The sequence below is a fragment of the Bufo gargarizans genome, chromosome 4, assembly GCF_014858855.1.
Source record: "Bufo gargarizans isolate SCDJY-AF-19 chromosome 4, ASM1485885v1, whole genome shotgun sequence".
Classification (NCBI taxonomy): domain Eukaryota; kingdom Metazoa; phylum Chordata; class Amphibia; order Anura; family Bufonidae; genus Bufo; species Bufo gargarizans.
This window is the reverse complement of record NC_058083.1, coordinates 324,555,730-324,578,976: the sequence shown is the minus strand read 5'-3', so window position 1 is coordinate 324,578,976 and position 23,247 is coordinate 324,555,730. Positions and strand designations below refer to the sequence as shown.

Genomic DNA, 23,247 nt, shown 5'->3' with positions numbered 1-23,247 from the left:
ATAACCTACTTTTTTAAGGACCAGTTCAGTTTTGAAGTGACTTTGAGGAGCTTACATAATAGAAACTGTCCATAAATGACCACACTTTAGAAACGAAAGCCCTCAAATTATTCTAAATTAATTTATGAACTTTGTTAACCTTTAGATGTTCCACAGGAGTTAAAGCAAAATTGAGGTGAGATATATTTGCAGATTTTCCAATTTAATTATATTTTTTCTGTAACACAGCAAGGGTTAACAGCAAAACAAACCACAATATTTATTACCCTGATTTAACAGTTTACAGAAATACCCCATATGTTGTCGTAAACTACTCTATGGGCACACTGCAGGGCTCAGAAGGGAAGGAGCGCCATATGGCTTTTGGAGTTCAGATTTAGCTGGAAAGGTTTTTGGGCACTATGTCACATTTGAAAAGATCGTGATGTACCCCTACAAAGGAAACAAAAAAAACCTATTTTGGAAACTACACCCTCAAGGGCTGTAGTGAACACTTTGACCCCACAGGTGTTTCGTAGAATTTAGAAATACTTGGCTGTGAAAATGAAAAATTACATTCCTTCCAAACAAATATTGTTTTAGCCCCAGATTTATTTTTTTCACAAAGGGTAACAGGAGAATATGGACCCCACATTTTGTTACGCATTTTCTCCTGGATATGGAAACTCCCTATATGTGGTTATTAACTGCTGTATGGACACACAGCAGGGTTCAGATAAAAAAAAGAGCACCTGTATACCTGTATTATCCACTGAAGACGCTGGTTCTCCAGCAAAACATGTTGGGAAGCAGGGCATCTGTCTGTGTGTGGTTTTAGATTCAGTGGTGAGCAGGATATCTAGGAGAGAAAAAAGTAATTCGAATGACAGCAGAGTAAAATGTAGCCAGCCCAAGTGCACAGGGCTGAACAGCTACAGTGTTTCCAATCACTCAGTGCTGCTGTGAAAGATAATAACAGCAGCAATAGATTACAACTAGCTAAGAATCACCTATAATCCAGCTCAAACACTGAGATTTTTAAATAGTGTGACATAAAAGTTGTTTTAATTAGCAGCACATAAAAAGGACTTTTGTTTTGAGTGTGGCTATGAAAGTATACGTCCTACATATGCTGAGAGGTCCTATTATTTTTCTATAATTGAAACATTTTAGAAACCACACCAATCACAGAATTTCCCAAGGATTATAATGAGCATTTTTGATCCCGCATGTGTTTTGCAAAAAAAAATTTCACAGACAATGGTGCAAAGTGGAAAAAAAAATATAATTCTGCCTGGACATACAACAGGACTCAGGAGTAAAAGGAGAACTATGCGCATTTGAGGCCTAATCTGGTTATTTAGACATCTTAAGTGACCCCATTTTGCAAACTACACACCCTAGGGTATTTATTGAGGGGTGGAGTGAGCATTTTGACCCCACAAGTGTTTTGCCAACATTAATGCACAGCAGATGATGCAAAGTGAAAATTGCTAATTTTCCACAGATACTGTATGCCATTTCAGAACCCGATATGTTGTGTCTACTGTGTGCCAGTATAAACAGTCATCCCTCTTATTATGCTGTTTCCTGGTTTTAGAAACACCCTACATGTGGCTCTAATCTTTTGTATGAACGTTTGAAAGGGCTCAAGAGTAAAATAGCACCGTGTGCATTTGATGCCCAATGTGGTGAATTACGCATCTTGTGCTGACAACTGTAGAAGATCTGAGGTGAAATAATAAATGGAACCTTCAAAGTCATTTGGGAAAATCATAAAGGTATTTATTGAGTGGAGTGAGCATTTTGACTCCACTGGTACTTTGCTGAAATTAATGCGCAGCAAACCGTGCAAAGTGAAAATTGCAAGTTTTCCAAAGATATGCCTAGACTACTACACTACACTACTTGCATTGCCAGGCAGATTGTACTGGGTACGGAAATGCCATAAATGTGGACGTAAACTACTGTTTGGTTATGCTGCAGGGTTCAAAAGGGAAAGACCACTTTTTGGCTTTTGCAATGCAGATTTTGATAGTTTACAGGTGCCATGTTACTGTCAGACTCTGACAGCATTTTCAGAGAACCATACCATTTTTATTTTTATCTCAATGGAGCTGTTTGAAGTCTTATTTTTTTCCCGGATGAGTTGCCATTGGTTCTATTTTGCAGCACATACAACTTTTTTATCACTTTTTATTTAGCTTTTTGGGAAGCAGGATTAAGAAAAGGCAGCAACTGCCGTTGCTATATATGTATATGTATATATATATCTATATCTATATATATATATATATATATATATATATACACACACATTTTACCGCTTTTACACAAAGTATTTTTTGAAAAAAATTTGTTTTTGGGTCGCCATTTTTTTTTCTGACATTGGTCTTGTGTGTGAGTTTTTTTTTGTGGGATGAGGTAATGTTTTCATTAGTGCCATTTTGTGGTACATATACATTTTTGGGAGGTAAGGTAACCAAAAATGGCTGTTCTGGAATTTTTATTTTTTTATGCCGTTGACAAGACGGAATAGATCATGTGGTATTTTTATAGAGTCAGATGTTATGGACGCAGGGACACCTAATATGTTTTATTTTTTGTTATTAGTATATAGGTTGATGCATTTTTGCAACTTTAAATTTTTGGGGTCATTTATCAAACTGGTGTAAAGTAAAATTGGCTTAGTTGCCTATAGCAACCAATTTAATTTTACCTTTCATTTTCTAAAGGAGCAGTTAAAAATGGAGGGTAGAATTTAATTGGTTGCTATGGGAAACTAAGCCAATTCTACTTTACACAGTTTCATAAATGACCCCATTTAGAAACATAGAAACATAGAATGTGTCGGCAGATAAGAACCATTAAGAACCATTTGGCCCATCTAGTCTGCCCAATAATTTTTTAATTTTAGAAAACACTTTTCAACTTTTTTCTTGTATTGCAGGAAGCCAATGGGTTGAGAGAGGGAGCTCCCTATTAATATCCAAATAAGAATACCCCTTTAAAATGTTATCTAAATTCTATTAAATTAATAAAAGAGAGGAAACACACACACACACACACACACACTATAATTATCACTTAAAGGGAACCTGGTGCCCTAACTAAGGGCAACATAAATAAGTGAATGATTCTCTTAGCAAAATGCTGGGTCACTTTCTTTAATTGACCCAGTCAATCTGCCAACATCCTGTATTGAAAAGCTCCAGCTGATAATGATAAGTCCTGAATATTCATGAGCTCCTGACTCTCCTCACCCACCTGCTGCTGAATGGCAGTTTGTTTCCATATGAACCAGCAGCAGGTGGGCAGGGGAGTGGCTATAGCTCTGAATTAAATATACACTGGACTCCATGACATCACGCCGGACTCCAATCAGCTCATTAGCATGTGGCATGCGGCATCTTTGTGTGTATATTATGAGGTAACCATCTGTCACACCAGTAAGTGAATACATCTAAGGTACTTTTTAGTAGTAAATTATTGTATATAATTAGTTAGATTATAATCAAATATCCACATGACAGGTTCCCTTTAAATAGGTTGACTAGAAACGGCAGCACTTTTGACAATGAGGTGTGTGTGGTATTGCTGCTTATCCAGGGGCATTGCTGGGCATTTAGATCCGGGGCCTGTACCTCAGATTACAAGCATCATGCCCCCAAACCTCCAGCCAGCACCTAAGTGAGGAAATCTTCAATTTTTTTCATTGCCATACTCTGCTGCTGAGAACATAAGGACTCTTCCTCTCAGGGCTACAGGCTACAATGCCAAACCCTTACCCCAACTACTTTTGATTGGGCCCTGTTCACATCAGCTTCACTAAAGGAAGCAGCCACTTCTGCTCACAACAGAGGCACCACCCACCAGTCTCGAGTCTCCTGTAGAGCTGCTGCTCTATGCTAGTAAGTCTGCACTACACAGTGGCTTACACTAGTATGGCTGAGTCCTCCCACAGCCCCCCATCACTCTTCCTGATAAAGACCCTGCAGCTCCATGCCTCTTTTGCCCTTGCAGCTCACAGTAGTAGTCGGGCAGACAGAGGAGGGGAGAGTCAGCAGACAGTGGAGATAGCAGCAAAGGACCAATACAAGAAACTTTAAAGACCTGCCCTGCGCTTCCCTCCTAAATTGCTCACCATTCCCTATAAAGTGTAGGGACCGAAAGCTTTACTGCTTGCATGACAGATTTCCATACATCTACATAAAGGGTAAGCGTGATGTGTGTATTATGTTTGTTTTATATATATGTGTAATGTGTATCTATATACCTGTAATAATTGTTTTGTCATGTGTATGTATTTATACATGTGTAATGTGAATGCTAAAAGTCACACAAAAGTGAAGAAAAAAATCCAATAAATCCGGATAAACTGTTAGTTTTCATGGCCATTTTGAATAAGTGTGTGTATCCATTTTCTGTTCACCTATCTGTTTTTAATGACCGTTTTGCATCCATTTTTTACAGCTGTTAAAAATGGATGAATTCTATTGGCTGTTTTTAACCCCACCCCCTTCAGTGCCCTTGGTATATATTATGTCCCTCCCCCACAGTGCCCTGTTACCACTATAACAGCACCCATAGTGCCCCAGCCTAAAGGTATTGCCCCATATTGATCCCAGTATAACTATTTGCCCCTGTAGTGATCCCAGTATAATTATTTCCCCCTCATAGTGTCCCCAGTATTAATACATTGCCCTCAGCATATATAGTGTCCCCAAAGTGTGCCACTTTTTAGACAGATTCTAGTTTTAGACAGTTGTAAATCTCTTCAAGGTGGATTAACATGGCCCGATTTTCGGGAATGACTGTTCCTGCAAACGCTCGTTGCCTACAATCTGCCCATCTAAATATGCTGGCAATCACCCAATGAACGAGTGAAAAGCTCATTCATCGGGTGATCCTGTAGTTCGTGCAAGCACATCAATCATCATTTATGGGCAGCAGATCGTGCTGTCTAAACAGCAATCTGCTGCCCAGCAATAATGATTCTGTATAGGGACAAGGGATCTAAGTAGTGATCCTTTGTCCTTATACTGTGAAGGAGATCAATGCAAGCAAATGCAGCAGTCTCCTTCACGGAACAAGCCTCCAACTGTTGGAAAGGAACTGTTCCTTCCCGACAATCGGTTGTAACATTGTGCAGTGTTAACCCGCCTTACTTATGACTTTTATGAAGCTTGGTTCGTCAAAACCATTGTCTGTATACACTGGTATCTGAGGAATACCTGTTACCTAAAATTGATAGGGCATGTTAATAATTTTTACTAGCCAGTGGTGCCTCATGATGGATAATTGGTTAAACACTGGTGTAGTCACTGGTAAACACAGAGAGTGGTTGGATATATATATTAGGCGGTTCCAGAGGTCACAAGGTAGGGCAATATTATGGCCAGTAATAGGTTAATTTCACAATTTTTGTGCTGTGTGCCTATAATTGATTTATGATGTGACATGGTGATCGCCACTGTTTGGCACTAGCATTCTAGTGTCTACATGTGGTTACAATTTTTTGGGGAGGGGAGGAGGTTCAGCATATGCATCATATGCATTGAGGCTTGTGTCCCTGATCTTTTTAGAAGCTAGCAATGCCTCTCAGCTTGTCATTATTCAAATAAATTGGGCTGAGCTGCAATATTAGACACCAATGGTACTCTTTTGAAGCCAAAACCAGGAGTAGATTCAAAAAAGAGTAGTATCTGTCTTTTAGGATGCCTGCACACAGTTCAGATTAAGCACTTTTGTGTGGTTTTCCTGCAGATTTGATGCGGCTCTGCCGCAAATATTTGCCTTCCATTAAAAATTGTGAAATCCGCGGGGGAAAAAATTACTTTGACACTACAGGGAGCCATTATTACTGGGGGCACTATAGGGGTATTATATTTACTGGGGGTACTAGAGTGAGCACTATAACTATTGGGAGCCCTATAGGGGGCATTATAACTACTGGGGGCTCTACAAGGGGCCTTATGGAGAGGCCTTATTACTAATGGGGGCACTTTTAGATGCTTTATTATTACTGGGGGCACTATACAGGCATTATTACTTCTGGGGGGTTCTGTGGCATTATTATTATTGCGCATAATATGGAGGGAACATCCACTAACAGGGGCTCTCTCAAGGACCATTATTACTGTAACAGTAATTACTGTAACTGTACAAATGAGGGAACTCTAGGAGACGGTATTATTCTTACTAGTAGGACTTTTGGGAGAATATCTGTATGGCACTGTGTAACGGTATCTACCGTTGGCGACGTCCTTCTCCCCTGGTCAGTGTGGTGCTGTAGAGCTGCTCCAGAGACTTCCAAGTCGGGTTGCGATTTCCAGTAGCTGTGCAGCTCTTACAAGCTTGTAGTGATATGAGTCATAATTCATGACTTATGAACAGCACCCTCTATTAGTTGCATAGTGTTATGACAAAACTATTCGCTGAGATCATATTCGCTATATTGCTCTATATTCGGAATATTCTAAAAAACTAATCTATAGCAATGTAGCGAACATTATGTAATAATTATGTAGTAAGTCAGTGATAATATCTGACACTGGAAAAGCTGGGTAATAACTCAGTGTAGATCGCAAGGTATTACCCAGCTTTCCCAGTGTCAGATTTTATCACTGAGTTATTACCCAGCTGTTCCCAGTGTCAGATATCATCCTAGTGTAGATCGCGAATATTCTAATCACAAATTTTCCATACAAAAGGTTACACTAATAAGCTTGTCATAAGACTCAGCCTAATATTCTTGTCAGAAGACAATGAAACCAATAGATGGTGCTATTGAATTATCAACAGAACCCTCTATTGGTTTCATAATCTTCTGACAAGAATATTAGACTTGTCATAAGACTGTGAAACCAATAGAGGGTGCTGTTCATTACTCAATAGCGCCATCTATTGTTTTTCATAGTCTTATGACAGCTGAAAAACAAGGCAGATTTTGCTCATTTGCCCATGTTTATGCAAATTAGTTTTTACATGACAAAACTGTATAGAAAGGTTATTGAATATTATGTTAGGACAATCAGAATTTTTTTTGTCGCCCTAATGATATTGATCTAGGTGTACAGGTCTACCCAAGCCATCCAACAGATGCAAAATAACTTTGAGGTTTACTGGTTCTCAGTCAGATGAGAGCTGGTTTGGAATATCTAATGGTGCACAAGCCTGCCATTGTAAGGTATGCTGACTAAGCCTGTCATCTGCCTCATGGATATATTAATGGCTTGCACATACATGGCTTTTGGTATATAGCCTTTGTGTGGTTGTCTATTGTATGTCATACATAATAGGAGTCTAAGATGCATCCAGCCATCCTCTTAATGCTGTTTCCAAACCATTTTGATGGGGTTTACATCAATTTCTAACCTTTTTTTTATGAACCAGACACCCTCTTCTCTTCCGAGCAGGGGGTGCCTGGTTGTCTCCCAATGACTTCCATTATACTCGAGTGCTCGGCCAAGCACACGAATATAGCAAGGAGTTCGGGCCAAATACTTTGGTGCTTGCTCGTCACTAGTAACCACCACTATATTCAAACTCCTCCTCACTGCAGTAGCACAGCAAGAAAGAATAGGTGGGGACTTGGGTTACAGAGACACTAGGCAGAAAAATATCAAGGATATTCACAATTCATAGGGGCCTGAATTGAATTTTGAATTCTGATCATCTTCGTTGTATGCAACAAAGGTATAAATTAATGTGTAACTATATGCAGCGGTTAAAGTTGCACAGGGGTCTTGGTGCCACATAGGAAAATAACAGCAGCAAAAATGTGATGGAACACCTCTGGAACATAGGAATTATGGATAATGTCAGAATCCTTATTAAACCCTTTTTAGTGAATGCAGTGCATTGTTTAAGTTAATAAACCATATAGATATATGGTATAGTAATAGCAAAAGTGAAAACTGAACATAGCCACTTCATGATGTTATATTGGCTACCTTAAAAAAGTTATTTTATACCAAACCTTTATCTAAGTGCCAGGTTGAAGAAACTACTGTGAGGTTAATTTTGGCATGGTCATGAGGCAAGATATATAAATAAATAATATTTCTTATAGGTAAAACTAAATATTTTCTTAATATATTAACATACTACATATACTGTGTGTGTATATATATATATATATGTATATATATATACACTCACCTAAAGAATTATTAGGAACATCTGTTCTATTTCTCATTAATGTGATTATCTAGTCAACCAATCACATGGCAGTTGCTTCAATGCATGTAGGGTTGTGGTCCTGGTCAAGATAATCTCCTGAACTCCAAACTGAATGTCAGAATGGGAAAGAAAGGTGGGCTACAACAGAAGAAGACCCCACCGGGTACCACTCATCTCCACTACAAATAGGAAAAAGAGGCTACAAATTGCACAAGCTCACCAAAATTGGACTGTTGAAGACTGGAAAAATGTTGCCTGGTCTGATGAGTCTCGATTTCTGTTGAGACATTCAAATGGTAGAGTCCGAATTTGGCATAAACCGAATGAGAACATGTATCCATCATGCCTTGTTACCACTGTGCAGGCTGGTGGTGGTGGTGTAATGGTGTGGGGGATGTTTTCTGGGCACACTTTAGACCCCTTAGTGCCAATTGGCCATCGTTTAAATGCCACGGGCTACCTGAGCATTGTTTCTGACCATGTCCATCTCTTCATGACCACCATGTATCCATCCTCTGATGGCTACTTCCAGCAGGATAATGCACCATGTCACAAAGCTTGAATCATTTAAAATTGGTTTCTTGAACATGACAATGAGTTCACTGTACTAAAATGGCCCCCAAAGTCACCAGATCTCAACCCAATAGAGCATCTTTGGGATGTGGTGGAACGGGAGCTTCGTGCCCTGTATGTGCATCCCTCAAATCTCCATCAACTGCAAGATGCTATCCTATCAATATGGGACAACATTTCTAAAGAATGCTATCAGCACCTTGTTGAATCAATGCCACGTAGAATTAAGGCAGTTCTGAAGGCAAAAGGGGGTCTAACACCGTATTAGTATGGTGTTCCTAATTCTTTAGGTGAGTGTATATATATATATCTGGGACCTGCACCTATCTCCTGAACGAACCCCCCAAAGTGAAGTAGAGTGTATTGTGCAAGCACGGCCGCTGCTATAAGAATTCCGAAAATAGCCGAACCCTGGCTTGGCTATTCCCGGCAGTCCCATAGAGTTGAATGGAGAGGTGGCCATGCATGCGTGGTGTTCTCTCCTTTCACTGCTATGGGAGCTCTGAAAATAGCCGACTGAACATGGTGTGCTCACAAGCACTGTGTGCTCTCCTTCACTTCGGTGGCCTCTTTGGAGATAGTGGTTCAAAGTCTGAGATGAGGGGCTATCTGCTTTTTACTATTGATGACTTATCCTAAGGATAGGTAATCAATATCAGATCGGTGGAGGTCCAAATCCCAGCACCCCTGCCAATCAGCTGTTTGAAGAGAAAACAGCGCCTCCTTCTCTGCTCTGCTTACATGCTTGCCGCAAAAATTGCAGTGGTGAGCAGGTGTAATTACAAGTATGGCATCCCCATTCTATGGAACAGCTCTGTAGTATTCACTTGAACAGACAGAGATGTCCCAAGAAAGTGAATGGAGACGCCATACTTGTAATTACACCTTCTCTCCACTGCAATGAGCAGGTAAGCAGAGCAGAGAAGGAATCGCTGTTATGAGCACTGCCTTCTCTTCTGCCAGTGGTAAGAAACCCTCTGATCTGATACTGAGGATAGGTTATCAATAGTAACAAGCAGACAACCCCTTTAAGTCATGAATGTAAAAAAGTAACAAGTATCCTCTGGTTAAACTTATCCTATCCCATATATTACTTAGAAGATGCATACACATTGTTTCTAATTTTGTCTCAGTATGAAGACTAATGTACATAAAAATGATGTATTCAAATATAATAGTCTCTTTTACAGGTGGAAATGACCTTAAAAATGTGTGTGAAATGTATATTTGTCTTTAACTGAAAGTGTGCCAACATTTCTGCATGATATTTTTCTCATTCCTTCTGACTGAATATAAAATCTCAGTTCCATGATTACCATAATGTAGGTAAATGTAATTGTTAAGGACTAGGAAGCTCCTCATTTTCTATAAGGTAATCCTTCTTTAAAAATCTAGTACCCCTGACCATCCTCCATACTCCAAGATAAGCATCTTTTAACGGACTACTGCCGTCTTCATCAGAAGTCTTAGCTGGGCCATGTGATTGCAAAACTGCAGCCAATGTGCTTCCTTTCTTTTCTTCAGTGGGATTCTCAGTTTCAGCCACTGACTTTTCTGGTGCATTTCCTTCAGAACTATTGTCCTGTAAAATTTCTTCCATGACAAAAGGTGGAGGCTGTCCAGCTTGAGGCTCCTTTTCATCTTTAATTGCTTCCTTTTCCAGATCTTCATAGTTGATCTGTCTCCTCATCTCAAAATATTTGGCCACACAGTAGATTAAGGACCCAAATGTGTTGACGACGACACCGGCTATGAAAAGGGAAGTCGGTGCCACATCATCAAAGGCAAGCATGCCTACTGTAATGGTGACAATGCTCTTTACTACTCCAACAAAACTTGTTGTGACGGCTGAATTGATATATGTACAATGTAGTGTGGTAAAATTCATGGCGCAACCAATAAGAGTACATGCAATGAAAGTACAAACCATGGCTGGGTCTTTCCAACCTGAAAAAGACCATGCCTTGATCATGTCCAAACTGGCAAAGGAGAATATTATGAGCAGAGGAGTTGAAGTAATGGCAACTATGTACTGTGCAGTCAAAGCCCCATGTTCACTATCTGTACTTGTCTTTTGGATAATTACAAGATAAGCAGAATGAACTAATACAGCCAGCACTCCCGTTATGTATCCTACAACTTCTCCGCTCAGGTCACCGGCCCCTGTTTGAAATATAAGATAAAACCATTTAGTTCAAACACAAAACTAAATATGTTTAAGAACAATATCTTATTTCACAATGAATAATGGAACTAAGGCAAAATAATATAATAAATAACAATATAATAAATAACCATTGCAAAACGTTAATTTAACCTCTATATGTTAAAGCATGTTTCCAGAGATCTACACAACATGAAAACCTCATGGGCTATATAGCTCAGTGTGTCATTTCAAATTTCTAATCTAGTATTAAACGATCAGTGTATTATACTGTATATTAGCATCATTTACTTGCAATCTATACTCTCCATATATTTCAATATAAGGCAGAATGGGAGAGATGTGAATCACTAAAGCTCTACACTTTGTTGAGAAAGAGATGGCTAAGTAATAGAGAATAATCAATATAACTTCAATATCTTGCGTATCTTACCCAAGGGATTTATAAGCTGTGTGCCTATAGTGGAAATCTGTTACATTCGTGTTCACTACAAAATTGACAATATACAAGAAGGCAGTGTCTCCCTCTGCAGTGTGAGCAGGGGTTAGAGAGGAGAAAGAATTATAATAGACTTGAAGAATCAGAGATCGGTGACTAGGCTGTATCTTCACTGAATCTGTAACATGCAGGCTATGATAACTACTTCCTGTTGAATAAAGAAGAATTAGGTCTACATAAAAAGTAATTTTTGAAGGCAAATACTTCACAAAAGATCATACCGGAAGATCAAAAAGCACTGTGAAGTTTTGTTTTGTTTTTCACTTGGGGAGCATTCTCCAATTACCTGCACAGATTTTTAGAGCTGGACAACATTTGTGATCATGCAAGTCGCTCACAAATTACAAATAACTTCAATCAAAATGAAGGTTTAGCATTGGTAGCTCTCTATGAATAGCCCCTTAATCTATTTACTACTAATGAGACGAGCCACGATTAATAAGAGGCACACACATCTTAATTGTAGCACACCTCTACAGGTCCATGCACCAATCCTGAAATCTATGCCATCAAGGCAGTGCAGGGCACAAAAGGCAAAAAAAAGTTGCAAAAATGTTGTATAAGCTGGGCATTCCCTAATCTTTGCAAAATTTGCAATATTGCAGTGCATCTTATAAAATACTAGTTAGTGCTTCCATTATGGGGGGAGTGAAGCACTGTCGGTACTCACCTCTCCATGATTGATCTTCTCTGGGAGCAGCACAGCACTGTCCTGACTAAGTACAGATACAGTCAGTCAGATGACAATGCAGCGCAGGCCCATAGCAGATCAGGGAGCAAAGAATGCACAAGGTGGTGGTGCAGGAGAAGTAAGTTATATATTTATACTGATACTTTGGGGGTCTTACACAGAGGTCTAATGGGGGGGTTAAATTGGGGTAGTGGGGTCTGACATGGAGTCCTGATCTGAGGTTGGATGTGGGTGTCATGGTCTAAAGAGGGTCTGATTTGAGGCCTGATATGGGGGTCTGACATGAAGGTGTAAAGGTGGTCTGATCTGAGGGCTGATATGGAAGTCTGACATGAAGGTCTAAAGCGGATCTGATATGGGGGGTCTAACATGAATGTCTTATGGGGGTCTGATTTGAGTATCTGATATGGGGCACTGATCTAAGGTGCGATATGGGAGTCCGATCTGAGGAACTAATATGGGGGTCTGATCTGAAGATCTAATATGGGGGAATCTGAAATGGAGTCCTGATGTGAGGTCTGATGTGGGTATCATGGAGATCTAAAGGGAGTCTGATTTGAGGCCTGATATGGGGGTTTCAAATGAAGGTCTAAAGGTGGTCTGATATGGGGGTCTAACATTAATGTCTGATGGGAATCTAATCTGAGGACCTGATATGGGGTCTGATCTGAGGATCTGATATGGGGTCTGATTTGAGGTTCTAATATTGGGGTCTTATTTAAGGATCTGATATGGGGGACTGATCTGAGGTGCGATATGGGAGTCTAATCTGATATGGGGATCTGATCTTAAAGGTAAGGGGGTATTTTTTGTACTGGTGCACAATATAAGGGGGTATTGAGGGCACTGTTAATACTATGCACTCTGGGAGATAATTATTTCTACTGGTGGGACTTTGGTGAGCACTATTTCTGTGGAGGGCACCCTGGCACAGTTTCAGCTTTGCACAATTATTTTTTGGGGGACGTTCTGTGTAGACTATTAGTGCCAGGGACACCATTTGCTTAAGTTATTTTTAGGGCACTATGTGCCAACAACTATCTGCGTGTTACTAGTGTTTTCAGAGCGATTAACTGTTTCTGCAGTAGAGTATTGGGGGTCACAGCAGGCACAGTATTGGGGGTGGCAGGTAGGGGTGTTCAGGTGGTGGAAAAGTAGGAAACTAAGATATTTGCTAAACTCTACAGAGACAAGAGATGGATGAGGAAAGAGAATATATACATATATCAGATGAGATGTCACTGCATGTAAAAGGTATGCGGCGCTGTATTCTCCTGCATGTTTTGTAGCGCTGTATGTAATGTTTTTCAAGAATGTCTTTGACAGTAGTGCAAGTGGGAAGAGGTTAGGTTGATAATTTGGCATGGGTGGAGGGTTCCGTTTAAATTTTTGCCTCAGTGCACCTCTATCCCTTGCCACAAAGCACTGAGTGAAAACGGGGTCCTAAGCTGAACTCTTGCAAGAGGGCCATGAGCTTTTAGCTACACCCCTGTTGATAAATGTCCTCCTACATGTAAAAAATGACTAACATTTCAGCACATTTCTCTTTTATTCAACAGGGGTCCATAAATTAGGAAACAGGCTTAAAAGTCCCATTGATATAGTGACCTATAAAGATCCAACTTGGACATTGAAATGGTTTATATAAAAAAAATATTGGATATATTGAAAATGGAAATTCATAAAACTTCGGACATTCATTTCTGGACCTCACCTTCTGCATTTGTTCAGGCACAGGTATGGAGCTAGTAATACTTAGTTTAGCTTTCTGAGCAGATCTCAATGTGGTATAGCTATAGTATATTGAATATATGATATATACTTGCTAGCACACAGCTCTGCTCTCAGCATGTCTAGCCCTGTTAATCAAGTGGAGAGAGAATATGCAGAGCACAAAGGGTTTTACAAAGCAGTGCTCAAAGGATTCAGCCCCGCCACCTAGTGCTAGAAATTCTCATTTGCATATGACAAAAAACACAGATTTCTCTGCAGCTGTTTATAGTACACACAAAACAAAGCTATCATTTTAATCAGCATGATGAGCCCTACCAGGCAGTATGTCTGGTTTACTAGGGTTGATCTTGGTAACAGAGCCACTTTAATAGAGTTGAGCAGACACTTGGATGTTCGGGTTCGACGGGTTCGGCTGAACTTTACAAAAAAGTTCGAGTTCGGTACCCGAACGTGACCCGAACTTGACCCCAAACCTCATTGAAGTCAATAGGGACCCGAACTTTTGAGCACTAAGATGGCTGTAAAAATCTCATGGAAAGGGCTAGAGGGCTGCAAATGGCATCAGCATGTGGCTAAGAGCATGGCAAGTTCTCTGCAAACAAATGTGGATAGGGAAATGACTTTAAATAACATAAAATACGTAAAAATAAAAAATAATAATCTTTATCTAGGAGAACGAGGTCCATATGGAGTAGGAGGTTTACGAGGCGGTGGATGTGGCGGTGTAGGTTGAAGCGGCGGTGGAGGAAGAGGAGGTAGCCTACACTGCTTTTTTGTTTTAAATGTATTTTTGTTTTTTTAAATTGGGGTACACCCCAAAACATTGGGAAATATAACCTTTGATAACTCCCTCTAGTCGTGCTAAATACACGTTCAGACAATACACTGGCTGCAGGACAGGCCAGCACCTCCAAGGTGTAAAGGGCAAGCTCAGGCCATGTGCCCAATTTGAAGACCCAGAAGTTGCAGGGGCAGACCCATCAGTCAGTTCATGTAGGCGTGTGCACACATACTGCCCCACCAAATCGCACATCCCCGTGATGTTCACAATTGGATATCTTCTCTATCAACTTTGGATGTTCTTTTCTGCGCCTACCATGTTGATTACGGTTAGCAGCAAATCAGGGTTCAACACCGAAGAGGGAGCGTGAGAAAGAGAGACCACATCCGAGGGAGATCAATGGATGAAATGTAATTGTGATTGAGCGGAAATGTGGGGCAAATTGTTAAAGCAGAAGAATTGAAGGAAAGGAGGGGGCACGCGGCAATTACCCACTCCCGACTCGAGGAGGTAGTGACGATAAATAACAATACAGGACTCTTAAGATGCCCTGTTATTGGAATAATTAATAAAAAATGTCACCGGGGTATTTTGGATTTAGAAACGTTAGCCAGGTGAGGCCCTGCTGCCGCTTTGTTGACTCTAGATAACTTCTGCCTGATCGCACGTCTCCGTGACAGCCACGATCCATTTGGATATTTTCTCTATCAACTTTCGATGTTCTTTTCTGAGCCTACCATGTTGATCATGGTTATCGGCGAATCAGCGTTCCACGCCAGAGAGGAAGCATGAGAAAGGGATACCACATCCAAGGAGGTCAATGGCTGCAATGTGATCTAGCTAAAATGTGGGACAAGTTATTAAGGCAGAAGGATCGAATGAAAGGGCCAATTAAAGACGAGTTTAAAAAATTTCATTTCCTGTCACCTATGCAGAGCAGGGGATTTTATAGCCAGAAATGGGTTAATGTCACCCACCAATGGAACAGATGATTCTTAAAAAAGTAAATTCCAAATTTACCAAAAATTTGGAAAAATTAGCAAATTTCCAAATTTCTATTTCTCTACTTTTATAATAAATAGTAATACCTCCAAAAATAGTTATTACTTTACATTCCCCATATGTCTACTTCATGTTTGGATCATTTTGGGAATGACATTTTATTTTGGGGGGATGTTACAAGGCTTAGAAGTTTAGAAGCAACTCTTGAAATTTCTCTGAAATTTCTAAAACCCAGTTTTTCAGGACCAGTTCAGGTCTGAAGTCACTTTGTGAGGCTTACATAGTAAAAACCACCCAAAAATGACCCCATTTTGCAAACTACACCCCTCAAGGTATTCAAAACTGATTTTACAAACTTTGTTTACCCTTTAGGTGTTCCACAAGAATTAATGGAATATAAAGATGAAATTTCAGAATTTCACTTTTTTTGCAGATTTTCCATTTTTATCAACTTTTTCCAGTTATAAAGCAAGGGTTAACAGCCAAATAAAACTCAAGATTTATGGCACTGATTCTGTAGTTTACAGAAACACCCCATATGTGGTTGTAAACTGCTGTACGGGCACATGGCATTGCACAAAAGGAAAGGTACGCCATATGGTTTTTTGGAAAGCAGATTTCACTGGGCTAATTTTAAGCTGCCATGTCACATTTGAAGACCCCCTGATGCACCCCTAGAGAAGTATGAAACTACAAGAAAGTGACACCATTTTAGAAACTACACCCCTCAAGGTATACAAAACTGATTTTTACAAACTAAGCTAACCCTTTAGGTGTTCCACAAGAATCTATGGATAATAAAGATGAAATTTCAGAATTTCACTTTCTTGGCAGATTTTCAATTTTAATCTATTTTTCCCAGTTACAAAGCAAGGGTTAACAGCCCCAAAAAACCTCAATATTTATGGCCCTGATTCTGTAGTTTACAGAAACACCCCATATCTGGTCGTAACCTGCTGTACGGGTACACGGCAGGCCACAGAAGGAAAGGAATGCAATACGGTTTTTGGAAGGCAGATTTTGCTAGACTGTTTTTTTGACACCATGTCCCAATTGAAGCCCCCCTGATGCACCCCTAGAGTAGAAACTCCAAAAAAGTGACCCCATTTTGGAAACTATGGAATAAGGTGCCAGTTTTGTTGGTACTATTTTAGGGAACATATGCTCTATATTACACTTTTTGTGAGACAAGGTAACAAGAAATAGCTGTTTTGGCACCGTTTTTATTTTTTGTTATTTACAAAATTCATCTGACAGGTTAGATCATGTAGTATTTTTAAAGAGCAGGTTGTCACGGATGCGACAATACCAAATATGACCACAGGTTTTTTGTTGTTTGTTTCAGTTTTACATAACAAATTATTTTTTTGTGTCTTCACATTCTGAAAGCCGTAGTTTTACCATATTTTTCACCCTATAAGACGCACCTAGGTTTTTGAGGAGGAAAATAAGAAAAAATATATTTTTAACCAAAAGGTGTGCTTTTGGTGGGTTGTGAACTAATTGTGGTCTGTATAAGAATAACATCTGGGCACTCACTGACATGTGTGTCAATTGAAAGCAATTTATTGATACAAATGGATAGTATATAATACAAATAAGATACAATGGGGATAATATGTGCAATTTCAAGAATATGCAAAACTAAAGGTAGCCGCAATCCTATATCATAAAATCCTCCAATGGTCAGGAAAAGGGTTTCTTACAAACCATGCAGTGTATCTCTAAGTGCATAAGATCGTATGTCTTATACTATAAAACTTCTCCAAAGGTACATAGAGGCAGTCCATAAAGGGTAAGAGTACACCAATTATTCATATATGGCCATACATACAGATGCAGTTCATGCCAGACCCGTGTAGTTGTTGGTATAATAGATATGCTGGAAACTGTTCGTGTAAGTGAGCGGCGTCCCTGAAAACGCCGCTCACTTACACGAACACTGAAAATAGTATATAGAGCTCTTATTGCTGTTTTTTTTTTTTTTATACAGCATAAGGTAAAGTCTTTACCAAGATTTCATTCAATTTCTGTTTTGTGAGACGTGTTACACCTTGGTATAACTGTTATAACCCACGGTTTGGCGTCCTCACCACTTTTCTCTACCACGCTGGCTAGCACTGCACTCGGATCTCCGTCTGTGTTCCGGTGCCGGTTCACTATGTGACCGATGCTGTCTTGCGCACAGGTGAATCTGTATTAAGCGGTTGGAATGGCTCTCAATGACTTTAATTGCAAATGTTTTTTTTTGTGCTGTATTAGTAGTCCAGCAATACTTAGTGAAGGGTCTTCTTAGTCTTTCATGGGAGATTGATATTACTGCTACCTTTTAGTTTAGCATACTCTTCTAATTGCACATATTATCCCCATTGTTTTTAATTGTATTTTATTTGTATTATATACTATCTATTTGTAACAATACATTGCTTTCAATTGACACACGTCAGTGAGTGCCCAGATGTTATTCTTATACGCAATTTTTATGTAGAATGGGTGGAACTATTCATCTGTGAGCACCACGTTTCTGACACATTGGTGCAGCTTCACACATTACTTTTTATCTAATGGTGGTCTGTGCATGACACTATTATGGGGGATCTGTGGATGGCACTGTCATGTGGGGGATCTGTGGATGTCACTGTTATGGGGGATCTGTGGATGTCACTGTTATGGGGGATCTGTGGATGGCACTGTTATGGGGGATCTGTGGATAGCACTGTTATGGGGGATCTGTGGATAGCACTGTTATGGGGGATCTGTGGATAGCACTATTATGGGGGCTCTGTAGATGACATTGCTCTATATGTGTCATCCACAGATCCCCCTCATAACAATGTCCCCCAATACACCGGGCTGCCGCAGTATTTATAAATATTAATCCTTAAACTGTTAATAAGTTTAACTAAAGCTGCGCTCTCACCTGTATCAGTACAGTACTTATTAACAAGCTTCCATAGCAGGCAGAGCGGACGGCAGCAGTAATGTCACTCACTGCCTGCTCTGCCTGCAAAGTGGGAGGAGCAGGCGCGTGACGTCAGTGAGTGACATTACTGCTGCCGTACGCTCTGCCTGCTATGGAAGCTTGTTAGTAAGTACAGTACTGATACAGGGAGAGCACAGCTTTAGTTAACCTTATTAACAGGTTAAGGATTAATATTTATAAATACTGCGGTGAGCAGCGGGGCCCGGTGTAAGAGTACAGTGACCGCCCCTAGTTCCAGAATCCAGCCCCTCCTCTCTCCCCGCTCATACATCGCAGGCTGCAATGTAAAATGGAAGCATTCGCCCCATAAGACACAGGGGTAATTTCCCCTAACTTTTGAGGGGGAAAAATGCGTCTTATGGGGCGAGAAATGCGGTATTTATTTTTTGAGCGACTGTCTTGTGTAGGGGCTCATTTTTGTTCGGGGTGAGATGACGGTTTGATTGGTACTATTATAGGGGGCATATGACTTTTTGATCGCTTGCTATTACACTTTTTGTGATGTAAGGTGGTATTCATCTGAGGGGTTAGGTCATGTGATATTTTTATAGAGCAGGTTATTACGGACGTGGCGATACCTAATATGTCAACTTTTTTTTCTTTATGTACGTTTTACACAATGATTTCATTTTTTAAACAAAAAAAATCATGTTTTAGTGTCTCCATAGTCTGAGAGCCATAGTTTTTTCAGTTTTTGGGCGATTATCTTAGGTAGGGTACCATTTTTGCAAAATGAGATGACGATTTGATTGGCGCTATTTTGGGGTACGTTTGACTTTTTGATCGCTTGCTATTACACTTTTTTGCGATGTAAGGTGAAAAAAAATGGCTTATTTTTACAGTTTTTATTTTAATTTTTTAGGTGTTCATCTGAGGGGTTAGGTCATGTGGTATTTTTATATAACCGTTCGTTACGGACGCGGCGATACCTAATATGTATACTTTTTCTATTTATTTAAGTTTTACACAATAATATAGTAACATAGTACATAAGACATTTGTACATCCAGTTCGGCTTGTCATCCTGCAAGTTGACCCAGAGGAAGGCAAAAAAAAACTGTGAGGTAGAAGCCAATTTTCCCCACTTTAGGGGAATAAAGAATTCCTTCCCGACTCCAATCAGGCAATCAGACTAACTTCCTGGATCAACGACCCCTCTCTAGTAGCTATAGCCTGTAATATTATTAAGCTCCAAAAATACATCCAGGCCCCTCTTGAATTTCTTTATTGTACTCACCATCACCACCTCCTCAGGCAGAGAATTCCATAGTCTCACTGCTCTTACCGTAAAGAATCCTTTTCTATGTTTGTGTACAAGCCTTCTTTCCTCCAGACGTAGAGGATGTCCCCTCGTCACAGTCACAGTCCTGGGGATAAATAGCTGATGGGATAGATCTCTGTACTGACCCCTGATATATTTATACATATTAATTATATCTCCCCTCAGTCGTCTTTTTTATAAGGTGAATAACCCTAATTTTGATAATCTTTCAGGGTACTGTAGTTGCCCCATTCCAGTTATTACTTTAGTTGCCCTCCTCTGGACCCTCTCCAGCTCTGCTATGTCTGCCTTGTTCACAGGAACCCAGAACTGTACACAGTACTCCATGTGTGGTCTGACTAGCGATTTGTAAAGGGGTAGGACTATGTTCTTAACACTGGCATCTATGCTCCTTTTGATGCAACCCATTATTTTATTGGCCTTGGCAGCAGCTGCCTGACACTGTTTTTTGCAGCTTAGTTTGCTGTTTATTAAAATTCCTAGATCCTTTTCCATGTCAGTGTTACTGAGTGTTTTACCATTTAGTATGTACGGGTGACTTGCATTATTCCTTCCTATGTGCATAACTTAACATTTGTCAGTGTTAAACCTCATCTGCCACTTATCTGCCCAAGCCTCCAATCTATCCAGATACCTCTGTAGTAGTATACTGTCCTCTTCAGTGTTAATTACTTTACACAGTTTAAAACAAAAAAAAACAATGTTTTAGTGTCTCCATATTCTGAGCCATAGTTTTTTTATTTTTTGGGCAATTGTCTTAGGTAGGGGCTCATTTTTGTGGGATGAGGTGATGTTAGATTGGTACTCTTTTGGCAGGCATACACCTTTTTGATCGCTTGGTGTTGTTTTAGTGATGTAAGGTGACAAAAAAATGGTTTATTTAGCACAGTTTTAAATTTTTATGGTGTTCATCTGAGGCGTTAGGTCATGTGATATGTTTATAGAGGCAGTCGATTCGGATGCAGCGATACCTAATATTTCTTTTTTTACTTTATTTTGTGAAAAATTAAGTTGTTGTTTTTACTAGAATTTTAGGGGGGAAAACGTTATTTTTTTCCCTTAATTTTTTGTCCCACTTTGGGACTTCAACTTTTGGGGGTCTGATCCCCTTTACAATGCATCCCAATACTTCTGTATTCAGGGGGCTGGATCTCACAGGCTCTCCACCAGAAGGCAGCCCCGATGCCTAAGGAAGGCACCGGGCTGCCTTCCATGCCATTGGGTCCCTGTCACAGCAGCACGGTAACCGAATGTCGGCACCAATCCCCGCCCGAGATCACACGTTCCGTGGTCAGTGCTGACTGCGGCACATGAAGGGTTAATGCACCGGCATCTGTGATTTCAACGATGCCAGCGCATGCAGCAGGGGTAAGGCTATCAGTGACAGCTGGACCCCTGCCGCTGGCACAGGCACAGCTCCTGCACCCGCCCGATCCCCATGAAGTACATGTAAGTCATGGGTATTTAAGTCCCGCAAAGAAATGACGTACATGTACATCATGGGTCCTTAAGGGGTTAAACTTAAAGCCCAGCGTAAATAAAAAAAAACTTAGACCCCAAATAAATACAGACCCCAGACCAGACATCAGTCCAGGGTTGACAACCTATTTTTTTTTTTTTCCGGGCAACAGAACCAAAAATCATGGACAGCCTGATATTTTTTACAGTCATATACTCTGACCCCACATCACACCATAAACATAATGCCCTTGAATCACAAACACCCCAAATTAAACAGGCTGTCATGTATTAGAAAAAAAATGGCAGCAACAAGCGAAATAAACTCCTTAACAGTCCCTTTACTTCAAGTCCCTTTTTTAAATGCTTGTGTCCATATTCAAGCATTGTGTCCAGATACGGAGAATTACAGACAGTATACAAGACAAGAGAAGTGGTAGAGTTCAGTGTCCATATATACAAAATAAGAGCAGATACTAAGGATTACACCCAGTATACAGGACAGGAGAATCGATACTGTGCAGTGTATATATATATATATATATATAATAGAGAGAGAGAGAGAGAGAGAGAGAGAGAGAATAAGAGCAGATACAGAGAATTACACCTAGTAAACAGGACAAGAGAAGTGGTACTGTACAGTGCCCATATATACCGAATAAGACTAGATACTGAGAATTACACCCAGTATACAGGACAGGAGAAGCGATACTGTGCAGTGTACATATATATACAGAATAAGCGCACATACAGAGAATTACACCCAGTGGCGTCACCAGGGGGGGCCCAGAGGGGGCCACGCCCCCCCCTACAACATACTGTGCCCCCCCCCCATGTGCCCCCCCCAACAAAAATGCCCCCCTCTCAAGTGAGCCGCCGCCGGGCACAGGGAGATGAGCGCTTCCATTGCGCTCATCTCCATTGTAATCTGCCTGTGCTGCGGCGGTGCAGGGGAGGGAGAGGTGTGTCCCTTCCCCTTCCTCTGATAGGCTGCCGGCCTAGTGCCTGCAGCCTATCAGAGGCCGGCGCAGGCGACGCAATGACGTTATCGCGCCACCTGAGCCTTACAGCGCGGGACACAGGCCGGAAGAGGCCTGTATCGCATCGCTGCCACTGAGGTAAGTATAAGTGTTTTTGTTTTGTTTTGTTATTTTACAATAGTGTTACTGGCACATTGGGGGGGCTTATTACAATACTGGCACATGATGGGGGACTTAATACTGGCACATGATGGGGGGACTTAATACTGGCACATGATGATGGGGGGACTTAATACTGGCACATGATGGGGGGACTTAATACTAGCACATGATGATAGGGGGACTTAATACTAGCACATGATGATGGGGGGACTTAATACTGGCACATGATGATGGGGGGACCTAATACTGGCACATGATGATGGGGGGGACTTATTACTGCCACATGATGATGGGGGGACTTAATACTGGCACATGATGATGGGGGGATTTAATACTGGCACATGATGATGGGGGGACTTAATACTGGCACATGATGATGGGGGGACTTAATACTGGCACATGATGATGGGGGAGACTTAATACTGGCACATGATGATGGGGGGACTTAATACTGGCACATGATGATGGGGGGACTTAATACTGGCACATGATGATGGGGGGACTTAATACTGGCACATGATGATGGGGGACTTAACACTGGCACATGATGATGGGGGGACTTAATACTGGCACATGATGATGGGGGGACTTAATACTGGCACATGATGATGGGGGGACTTAATACTGGCACATGATGGGGGACTTAATACTGGCACATGATGGGGGGCTTAATACTGGCACATGATGGGGGGCTTAATACTGGCACATGATGGGGGCTTAATACTGGAACATGGGGGGCTTAATATTGGCACATGATGGGGGGCTTATTACTGGC

General features: G+C 40.7%; 1 protein-coding gene across 1 annotated transcript in view; it reads right to left on the bottom strand.

Moving 5' to 3' along the window:
* Positions 1–10,075: 10,075 nt before the first annotated feature.
* Positions 10,076–23,247, bottom strand: part of SLC35D3 (solute carrier family 35 member D3) — a 54,469-nt gene continuing 41,297 nt past the window's right edge. Inside the window, exon 2 of the mRNA XM_044292584.1 lies at positions 10,076–10,899. Within this exon, the coding sequence (XP_044148519.1) occupies positions 10,076–10,899 (824 nt within the window). The remainder of the gene's footprint in view (positions 10,900–23,247) is intronic.